Below are 11851 nucleotides of genomic sequence, written 5' to 3'. Positions count from 1 at the left end.
AACATACAGGACTGTGTGGAGAAAAAAAAGCAAATTTTCAGTAACTCTATTGACAGTGAGAAATGACAAATTAAAATTAGTAATTTTGGCCCACATTAGCCCACTGCATGCTTTGGTGGACTGTATAAAAACTGTTTTGTTTTCTAAAATGTGTGTCCAAATGTGAACTGCCCCAAATTACCAGAACTTTCTGATCACGCTCTATCTTTAATTTAACCACAATAAACAGTTCTGCAATTATTACCAGAAATTAATCCGATATGTCAGGTAACCTTCTCTTTATAACAAACAGCATAAAGGAAAGATACAGAAGAAAATCAGAGGAAAACGATAGGAGGAAGCTGACAGAAGTCTAAGCAAGAAGCTCTGGTATTGGGGCTCCAGTAACTGAGAGATGGTGTGTTGGAGAGGACCACCACTACATCACCTCAGAGCAAGTGGGGACGATTATACCTGGGGACAGTAAGAATGAATCTGGCACTGTGGAGTTAGTTATTCCAAGGACCAGTCAATCGGGAATGAGCTCTATTCCCTTTATGAGGGCTGAAGGTTTGCCAGCCCAGCTGAAGTGCATTTACACCAATGCAGGCAGCATGGGCAATAAGAAGGAGGAGCTGGAAGCTGTTGTAGGGCAAGGTGACTATGATGTCATTGCCATCACAGAAACGTGGTGGGATGAACTCGTATAACTGGAGTGCAGCCATGGAGAAGTATAAACTTTTCAGGTGGGACAGGAAGGGTAGAAGAGGAGGCGGGGTAGCCCTCTATGTTAGAGAGTGCTTTGATAACCTTGAGCTCAATTACGGTGAGGAAGGGACTGAGTACCTGTAGGTTAAAATCAGAGGTGCCCACAAGAAGGCAGACAATGTGATGGGAGTCTGTTACAAACCACCCAGCCAAGAAGAAGCAGCTGATGAGCTCTTCTATAAACAGCTGGGGATAGTCTCTAGATGGCTACCTCTTGTCCTTGTGGGAGACTTCAATCTTCCTGATATCTGCTGGAAGTAGAATACAGCAGAAAGGAAGCAGTCTAGGAGGTTCCTGGAGTGTGTGGAAGACAACTTCCTCATGCAACTGGTGAGTGAGCCGACAAGGGAGGGTGCCCTCCTTGACCTGCTGCTTGTTGGGGATGTGACGGTTGGAGGACGCCTGAGACAAAGCGATCATGAGATGATAGGGTTTTCAGTTCTAGGTGAGATGAAGAAGGGGATTAGCAAAACAGTCACATTAAACTTCCAGAGGGCAGACTTTGGACTGTTCAGAAGGCTGGTTGGCAAAGTCCCATGAGAGACAGTCCTTAAGGGCAAGGGAGCCCACGAGGGCTGGGCGCTCTTCAAAAATGAAATCCTAGCAGCTCAGGAGCAAGCCATCCCTATGTTCCGGAAAAGGAGCCGGCGGGGGAAAAAACCAGCTTGGTTGAGTAGGGAGATCTTGAGAGATATAAAAAAGAAGAGGAATGAGCTTCGGAAGAAGGGACAGGCATCTTGGGTGGACTACAGGGAGGAACCACCTACAAGAAGGGTTGCAGGGAGGATCTGGGGAACTGCAGGCCTGTCAGTCTGACCTCAGTGCCAGGGAAATCATGGAACAGGTGATCTTGAGTGCTATCATGAAGCGCATGCAAAAGAACCAGGTGATCAGGCCCAGCCAGCACGGGTTCATGAAAGGCAGGTCTTGCCAATGTAACCTGATAGCCTTATATGACAAAGTGACTCAACTACTGGATGAGGGAAAGGCTGTGGATGTAGTTTTCTTGGACTTCAGTAAAGCCTTTGACACAGTTTCTCACAGCATTCTGCTTCAGAAACTGTCTGCCTCTGGCCTGGACAGGCGCACACTCTCCTGGGTTGAAAACTGGTTGGATGGCTGTGCCCAGAGAGTGGTGGTAAATGGAGTTAACTCCAGCTGGAGGACAGTTACAAGTGGGGTTCCTCAGGGCTCGGTACTGGGTCCAGCCCTGTTCAATGTCTTTATCAATGACCTGGATGAAGGCATTGAGTGCACCCTCAGCAAGTTTGCAGATGACACTAAGCTGGGTGGAAGTGTGGATCTGCTGGAGGGTAGGGAGGCTCTGCAAAGGGATCTGAACAGGCTGGACTGATAGGCTGAGACCAATGGCATGAGGTTTAACAAGGCCAAATGCCGGGTCCTGCACTTGGGGCATAACAACCCTATGCAGCGCTACAGACTGGGGGAAGAGTGGCTAGAGAGCTGCACGGAAGAGAAGGACCTGGGGGTGCTGGTTGACAGCTGACTGAACATGAGCCAGCAGTGTGCCCAGGTGGCCAAGAAGGCCAATGGCATCTTGGCTTGGATCAGAAATGGTGTGACCAGCAGGTCCAGGGAGGTGATTCTCCCTCTGTACTCGGCACTGGTGAGACCGCACCTTGAGTACTGTGTTCAGTTCTGGGCCCCTCACCACAAGAAGGATGTTGAGGCTCTGGAGCGTGTCCAGAGAAGAGCAACGAAGCTGGTGAGGGGACTGGAGAACAAGTCTTATGAGGAGGGGCTGAAAGAGCTGGGGTTGTTTAGCCTGGAGAAGGGGAGGCTGAGGGGAAACCTTATTGCTCTCTCCAACTACCTGAAAGGAGGTTGTGGAGAGGAGGGAGCTGGCCTCTTCTCCCAAGTGACAGGGGACAGGACAAGAGGGAATGGCCTGAAGCTCCGCCAGGGGAGGTTCAGGCTGGACATCAGGAAAAAAATTCTTCACAGAAAGAGTCATTGGGCACTGGAACAGCTGCCCAGGGAGGTGGTTGAGTCACCTTCCCTGGGGGTGTTTAAGGGATCGGTGGACGGGGTGCTGAGGGGCATGGTTTAGGGAGTGTTAGGAATGGTTGGACTCGATAACCCAGTGGGTCCCTTCCAACCTAGTCATTCTATGATTCTATGATTCTATTCTTCAGCTGTACTACACTTCTTCAGTTGTTCAGTTTTAGAAGACCAATTTACAGAAGGATCAGAAAATATTCCAGAAAGTATATAGATAAGAGCTGTTCTGTAAAAATATTTTCCTTACATGTCTGAAAGCAATTATTCAGTGTGATAGACAGGCGTGAAGGGAGAAGGAAGAAGTGTTTTGGCCAAGAAGACAGTAAACCTTGAATAGCATGCACAGTGATGTGGAATTTTTAATGTCTTCAGAAGGAAGACTTTTTTTTCTTTTTAAGATCTTACTGGAAATAAACATGAACTATTTTTTTTTCTGTGAGACAAAATAAAGTCCAGTTCTTATACTTTTCCATTCCTAAACCCAAGCATGACTTGTTGACTTCAGTCTGAATACAATTGGTTTTCATATGTATTTCCATAAACTTGTTATTTTTACAGGGGAGCAGAAAAAGTTTTACTTGTCCTATCATTTTCTTTAAAGACTTTTTTTTTTTCTGAATAAAAATTAAATCAAAACCTTTTAAAGTGAAGAGGGCAATCTGCCCAAGACAGAATACCTAGTAGCCCATGAAGTGCTTAAAATGAGGGATTCAGATACTACCCACTGCTCATTGAAATTTCAGGATTAGGTTTTAAGAGGAAGGCAGTCTTACTCCTTGTTTTCTTTCTTGTAAGCCTTTCTTTTGACCACCTCTTCCCTTTAATCGGCTGCCACTTGTCTGAACCATTGGTCAAACTGGCTCAGAAAAAATGGAAAATTAGACTACTAAACTAGCCAAGGAAGAAGAACAGAAATGAGTGGTGGTGGTTTTGCCCAGTTTGCTGGCTTACCAAGTACCAAGGGATGACACAAAGGAGGGGTAAAGCACCATGTAATGAGACTCAGGAACTGAGGAGGAATTAGAGGGTGGTTCATTTTGGCAGCAATGAGCTATGAAATTGGGTCAGCTGTTTTGTGAAACTTCACTGTCACTGATACTAGAAGTGTTCATGAGCCACAGGCAACTGCATATTTTGTGACGGATGAAGCTCTGTTTACAAATACACTGAAACTCCTAGGTGTTTTGGACAGTATAGTACAAAATGGTTTGGCAATCAAGTAATATGATCATAATGTGTGATAGAAGTTTATGTCACAACTATGCACAATTTATCACATAAATACAGTTTCTACATCTATTTCACATATCTAAATATCAAAACTTGCACTTGTATTTTTGTTCATGTTATTCTCAGACATAAAGGTAAAATAAATCCTTCCTCACTGATGCCTCTCCTTCATATTCTGCAACAAGAAAGAAAAATAAACGGCAATCCACTGAAGTCCTTACGTAGGCAAGTTATTTGTATTCCAAGAATCTTATTTAAACTGTTGTAATCATTTTTTATAAGTGGCCTGAAATTCTGTTTCTTCAGTGGTAAAGATGTGAGATCCGATGATTGTTGTTCAGGTATGAGTCAGAATCCTGAAATGCAACATTTAGGCATCTTTCTATTATTGCTGTCATCACTTAGGCAAACAAAATGATTAAAGAAACAGTCTGCTCTTGCAGTACTACTACAATCATGCAAAAAACTTAAGTAGTTCACTTACCCCACAAATTCTGAAAGTTTTCTATAAATAAAGACAGATTATTACTTCTTTTTCCCCATGCTTCTGAGTTTCTGATCTACACAAGCCAAAAGATCTTTACTAACAACGTCAAATAACTGTATTCATTCTACTGAATCTTGAATTTTTTTAAATTTCTGAGATAGATATCCAAGAAATGTTAATATACGAACAATGAGGACAGAGCATGTATAATTTAAAAAGTAATCACTGGAATAATGCATCTATAGAACATTTAGCATAAGAAACATTTTGGGAGAACAAGAAGCCCAAATATATTTCAGAAAAGCTAAATGTCAAGGCATGAAGATACTATAGTACAAAGTTATGGACAAAACCACTATTTTTAACCATTAATTTTTGAGGAGCAATACTTATGCATTAGTTTTTTCAACAAAAATACGCAACCTATATTTGTCCCCCAAACATTAGGCAACACATGCATTTAAATGACACTTTCAGAATAGCAAATGCGATCTTTATTTTTTTAAACTACTGAAATTAAAAAATATATCTAACGCACTCCAATATATTAGTCAAATAAGGATTTCCTGCAGTATGATAAATAAGGAATCTAGCAATAGACTTTAGCTTAGACCATCTTTTGAGAGAAATAAAACAACAAACAAACAACAAACACAAACCCAGCTTTAGAATAAGATTGATCTGGTTGGTTTCTCTTGCATTTTTGACACTATCTTCAACATCAACTTTGGTCAAATAATTGTTCTATTCCTTTCTTTTACACAGGATGGCTATTGTGAAAAAGCTTCAGTGAAAGTTACAGTAAAATCCCTGTAACTAGATAAATAATGACCCACAATTGATTACTGATTACATTGAAATGCTTGTTTTGATTAATACAACTCAAAATATTATGGGTAAATAAAAGCCAGGAAAAAAAAGGAGGAGATATAAGTGGTTCTTATCAAACCAAAGCACACTGTTTTTCAAGATCTCTACTGAACTGACAAATTGGACAGGGACATATGACCTTAGCTGTTTATGTCCGAAGAGGGACTGTCTCTACAAAAGTGTGAATTTTTAATATAGTCATTAAATATCTAGAACAGGCCATTTTAATTTCCTGACTTGTGACAGTCTCTCCAAAATGTTTTTACTTTATTAGTTTCTTAATTAGAGGTAGGTCATTTGTAGGCCTTGTTAATATACTGTACACACTTTAGTAGTTTACTAATGTAATGTAGGATAACCATGCACAGAGCTCCAAGAACAGCAACACACATAATAAATTATTTGGGTATTTTTGTGTGTGTCTTTGTTTTCTCTGATTATTTTACTATTTTGTGAAGAATGCATAACAAGGGAAGGGGCATTCAGCTGAGTAACCTGAAAGTCTTTTGCATCTTACAACCAAAATCTTGGAGTCTAGTGATGTCTTCATACACAGCCCTTTTACCCCCTTTTACAGTTTTTGCAAATTATGCAGTCAGTTCTGACTAACAGCCAACAAACATCAAGTCTCATCTCCACTTTCAGACTTAAAAGTGTTTCACAATCATGCGTGAGTACAATTAAAAATTACAGTTCATATACCTTGGAAGTCCAAGCAGTCTGAATTATAAAAGCAAACTGCCCTTATAGCTTCATCATTCTATATATGTCAGGACAGTGCCAGTTACTAGTGAAAAAAACAAGTTTAAGGTTTCTGTAAAATACATATTAGAGTTGTCTTGTACTAGTGAACACGTAGAATACACAGGTTCCCAAGATGTTTTCCTTCCCTCTGCTTCCATTTACGACATTCAATGAAATCACATAATTTTGGCAAAGTTAAAAGGGTTTCTGTCTTGGTTTTGCCTTCAGCTTCGTTAGATGCACATACTTAAGGACTCAAGCACTATAACGCATAGTGGAAATCAAAGTTAAAACAGCAACAGGAATGGAACATATTGCAAGTGGGAACAGTTATGTCATTTAAAAAGGAAATGGTTTTGTAAACACTGTCACACTCCAATGCTGTGTTAGGTGATTCATGTAAAGCTGGCGTTAGCATGCTATTTTTTCAGAATATGATCTAAACATAGCCACATTTTCAAGTCAAATTATACCAGAAGTAGCTCAGTGGCACACACTCTTGAACTTCGCAATCACAATATATCTGTAATGCATGAGTAAACTTTTGGGTTTTTTTATACAAAACTTAATACCATACTCTTACCCCCTCCAATATCCCATAACAAAGCAAAACAAACCCCAAACCTTCAGCAGACACCTTTTTTTTTTTTCCCTACAGTTCTATTTATATCACTAAATCCAAGGTGGCCACTGTATTACCAGGTTAAAAGAAGGGATATTATCACACTCTCCAGAGTCAGTCATGGAAACAGAAGTGTTGTTATGTTTATAAGCAAGATCAAGACCAATTTTATAATGACATATGTAACAAGAATAACTGTTCTGATCACATATTCAGAATGTCAGCGTCACATTTTAAAACCTACAACTACCTGCTTTAGCTTTATTAAATAAAATTCTTTAATGCCTTAAAATTGTTAACACTAGCAACTTTGGTTTTTGAGCTAAGGTTTATGTAATTTCTGAAATAATGTTTAACTGACACGATGTTCTGTATTTTTTCATGATATTTGTAGGGAAATACCATATACCCATTAGTACTTATATTCAATGGTTTGAAATGCCTCTAAATTCACTTTTCTAATAAAGACTATTAGAAATGTAAAATTAAGCAAAGATGAATCTGCTAAATACAAATCCATATTTAAGAGCTTATGTTCCAATCCTAGATATAATGGCATAAATTCTCTGAAGAAAAATGGTGTCTACATCTGTATAAAGCTCTGATAAGATTTAAGTGTTGTTTTGATTATGAATGTCCTCTGCAGGTCTTCAATTTACTTTTACTCAGAAATGTACAAATGATTTTTTACAGCACAATGCTAGTACCAGTCTGTACTATAATAAACTTGTTTTTGCTTTTTAAATAAAAACAACAAATCCCTAGTCAGAAATAAACTGACAACATTTACATTCTTCTCTTAAAAAAGTAAATAAAATAACATTATAAAATGTGAATTAACTGTAAGAAATACGATACAATTACATAGATATATATCAATGCAGCACATTCAGTTTTCCAAAAATTAATGATTGCAAAGCCAATATGGACGTTGCCATATATATAGAGATGTATGTACAGTGATTATAGCATTCATAATTGCACTACACCTACAACCAGTTTTTAATTATAAGGTGTTTTATGAGGGAGCAAAAAATAGCAATTGTTATTATTTTTGTTTTGGAGTTGGAAGGGTTAAGGATGAAAAACATATCATTAGGTTTTTTTAACTTTTTTACTCAACTAATAAGTCATTCTTTTTTCCACCTCTCCCCCACTGCTGAGAGACAGCAATTTCTGTGCTAAAGTGCATTCTAGTACTACTTGGCATTGTAGACAATCCAATTACATCTGACCTTTGAGTTCTCTGTAGCTTGCTAGCAATCATGAACTTTCAACCTAAGGTGCTTGTCAATGTGTACTACATTTTTGTTGTTAAAAATTTGCCTGTTTAAATTGCAAGAGTGATTTTTCTGTTTCATTTACATTGAATCTTTTTAAAGAACATCAAGAGAGGCTATTTTGCATGAAGCCTATCAAATGCCTGTGAATCAGAGGCAACCTTATCAAGAAAGGTTCTTGAATGTGATCCCTCATCAATAATTTCATGCTATACAAAGGTGCTTTGATATTACTACTGAAAACATTGAATACAATCTCATTCTATCTCTGACATAAGGAGAGAATTAAACTGTCTTCTATATATATACCTAGTAGCATATTCACTCACACTGTTGTTTTTTGGCAAATGGAATGCTTCCTAAAAAAAGAGATCATACGTTTGTTTATCATTTGGCAGTTGACTCAATCAGGTCAGTTCCCTATCCATTGGTTTGGTATTTCAGTTGGTATCTTATGTTTTAAAAGTATTGGCTTTATAAAAAGTCAGATTTGGCAAGATTTTATAAAACAAAAATTCTTTTCTACTGTGGAAAAACACTTAAAAAAAAAGTTCTAACTTAAGAAAAAATGCACACAACTGAAAAAAAAAACAAACAAAAAATCCACTACTGTTTCAGGCTCTAGCCACTGGGGAAAACGTGTTGTCCATTGGCATTTGTGAATAAAGAAAAGACAAAATAATAGCACATGGCAATTAGAAATAGATTCTGTGATATTTCATGAATACCCCAGGTTTGTGTCCTTATTTCATTACTGTCTTCTATGCATAATTCTGAACTGTGAAATTATGGTTATATTCCAAATCCATACACAATTATTTCGATTTTGCAGTCCCTGTATTCTAGCCTCAGAAGTTAAGACAGAATGAAAACACTCACGTCAAGAAAATAAAAAAACCACTATCAATACTTTTGATACATCAGAGAAAGTACATTCTGTAGAATTCGAATGACTGATAATTTCAGTTCTGATGACAGCAATTTTCCTGACCAAATCACTCAACAGAAAATATTTTACCAAGGAATGCAACTGGGAAAATGGCCATTGTACCTTTAAAATCATAAGGAGGAGGAGGAGGAGGGAGAGAGAAAGGGTCAGGGAAAGAAGAAACCAGCTTGATTTTGCTTCAGCTGCAAAAAAAAGTGTTATCCTCTGTGACTGTATGCCTGAGAATTTGAAACACATTGAGTCACAAGGTTTTGACTAAAAAATAAAAAAATGTACTGTGAAGGTATTTCAGCATCTTTTGTTTTTCCTCAATATAGTTTAAATAAAAACATAATGTTAACTAAAAACTTTGTGGACATTCACAGAGTCCAGGCTGGCAATAAATTAGCATTATGCAATTTGTTTTCACAGATAATAGTCCCTCTTGTGTATCTTCAGTCATGCAAAGGTGATCTTGGAGGGCCTCCTAGGCACAGTTAGACCAGGTTGTACTCCTTCAGGTTTAACTGTAGGATTGTGTCCTTGACAGCAGCAAAGACGAAGCGTATATTCTCTGTGTCTGTAGCACATGTGAAGTGGGAGTAGATAATTTTGTCACTGTCTGGATTCAGATCTACAAACATCTTCAAGATAAACTCTCGTGCTGCTTGTGCATCCCGTTGTGGTCCTGATAATTAAGAAGAGAAATCAGTTTTTCCTAAAGTCAATTCAATATTTGTTGTTGTCAAAATAGTTTCTTTAGGAGAGGGAACCTTAAGAGTGAAAAACAGAAGACAGACTTTATCTGTGATCATCATATAAGAGACGAGGGGAATTTTTTTGATAATAAATACTACCATATACTACTTTTTCCGAGTAGGAACCACTAAAAATTAAAAAATGGAAGGAAATTCCACAAGTTGATCATGGAAGAGCTTCTCTTCCTGCTGATTATCCTCTTTCTTCCATAAGATGTTTAAAATGGAGAGATGAAATAGATGATGTACAACCACACAAAATGAACAACAAAAGAAATAGTTGCTTTATACTAATAATTTTTTTTTAAATAATAGAATTGGTCCATTTTCAGTCTATATCTACTATATTTAAACTATACTTAAGTAAGTTCTTTTAAAATGTAGCACAATCAAGATATATCGTAAACTGGTCTGACACTGTCTTCAATAGAATTTCATTTACTTCAGTGATAATAAAATATAGATGCTTGCTTGTTGAAGCTGTTCAACTGCAAAAAGCTAATGTTCTAACAAAACAATTATCTAAATTTTATATAACAATCCTATTAAATCTAAATTAAATCTGTAATTCTCAGAAGAACACTAAGTCTTTGAGTCTATGTAACCAAACTGTATGTTCTGCTTTACACAAGACAGAAGGCAAAAAATAATTACTTCCTATCCAGAACCGTGAAGATTTGTTCATGTCCTCAGCCAAAAGAGCAGCACAGAAACAGGAACATTAGCAACAAGCTATTGTTTTCCTATACTGCAGTTCTGTTCCAGTGCAATTTTCATAGGCCATTATTCCCTTGTCCTGTTTCTGCAATGTGGATTTTTACAAAACATGTATGTTTGCTGTGCCTCCTCCTCCTATCTCCTCATCAGTTCTGGTCTTGTTACACGACAATATAAATATCAGCACTCAGCTGTTGTATGGTTCTGTCCTTCAGTGGTTATAAAATCTGTACTTAAGGGATTAGTGTGTGCCCATCTAACTTTCAATAACTGCACAAAGAAACTTATTTTTAATATTTAAATAAAATTGCAAACATTTCTAATTTGGATAACTGAAAAAAAATAGGTAGTAAAGGAAGCACAGAAGGAGAACATGATTCTGCAATATCCTGGTGTATGCACATGAATATATATGCATATATACAGATACATACACAGAATACGTAACTGCTGAGATGTAGAGAAAAACATGCAAACAGGTAATAACTTCTCTGAGGTAGGACGGAGAGGGCTGTTCGAACTTTTTAAAATTTCTAAACACAACAGATATCAGCCTTTAGCTTCAGCACATATTCTATCAAAACAGCAGCAACAATAAATTTCACTACTATTCTTTTTCTCTTAATAAGTTTAAATATTAGTAAAGGAGGCTCCTAGACTTTCAAAGGCAATAATTTCTTCAAAATAAGGCATTTATTGTTTTAATCAATTTTCTAGAAATTTGTTAAACAGCTTTACAGTGTGTAGACACAGGTAGCATTGTCCCTCTCAGAATCTGCTGCGCTATTCAAAGCCTGTATCCAAAGTTTGCTTACCTAACAACATGTCTGCTGATTATCATGTAATTAAAATTGGTTTTGACTGGGGTTCAAATACAGAAAACTGAGGTTAAAAAGAAAGTTTTCCACCTCAGGAATTTAGAAAAAAGGGAATGAGTCAATGTTAGATTTACAGTGCTAAGTGGTTATAATCTAAATAACCTTGGAAAAGATTTATAACACAAATCAGTAGGTTTCTTGTTCATTGCTTCCTAATTAGCAGTCTTTAAAGGATATCTCGATATGATAGTCAATTCCTATATTAAAAAGTACTATAATTTGGCTTGACTACATTAGCTTTGCGAGTATAATAATTTCTTTTCTTTGAAGACTCTGGAGAGGAGTGTGCTCCTGTGAATAGACATTTTTCTCTTCTTTCCTTCCCAACCATGGCCCCTTTTTTGATTTTTCCCTCTCCCATCTCTTCATTCCAGTCTGTAAGTCAGTCTTATCTGTGAAAGCATACCTTCATGTGATACTCTGACCCTTGAGCACATCTCAGTCTGTCATCCAATGTTGTTATGACATACTACGCAGTACAACTGCTTAGTTTAATCAGTGCAACTTGACATCCTGGTTAGCATTTCTCATCCTTATGCTACTTTCTTCATTGTGCTACCACACAAGA

At 37.5% G+C, this 11851-nt stretch overlaps 1 protein-coding gene across 1 annotated transcript in view; it reads right to left on the bottom strand.

Moving 5' to 3' along the window:
* Window positions 1–9427: 9427 nt before the first annotated feature.
* LOC128850251 (guanine nucleotide-binding protein G(q) subunit alpha-like) overlaps window positions 9428–11851 on the bottom strand; it is a 102394-nt gene continuing 99970 nt past the window's right edge. Inside the window, exon 7 of the mRNA XM_054053248.1 lies at window positions 9428–9618. Coding sequence (XP_053909223.1) covers window positions 9428–9618 — 191 coding nt within the window. The remainder of the gene's footprint in view (window positions 9619–11851) is intronic.

The sequence above is a fragment of the Cuculus canorus genome, chromosome W (assembly GCF_017976375.1).
Source record: "Cuculus canorus isolate bCucCan1 chromosome W, bCucCan1.pri, whole genome shotgun sequence".
Lineage (NCBI taxonomy): Eukaryota > Metazoa > Chordata > Aves > Cuculiformes > Cuculidae > Cuculus > Cuculus canorus.
Note: the sequence above shows the minus strand (reverse complement) of the source record. Positions and strands in the feature narration are given on the sequence as shown.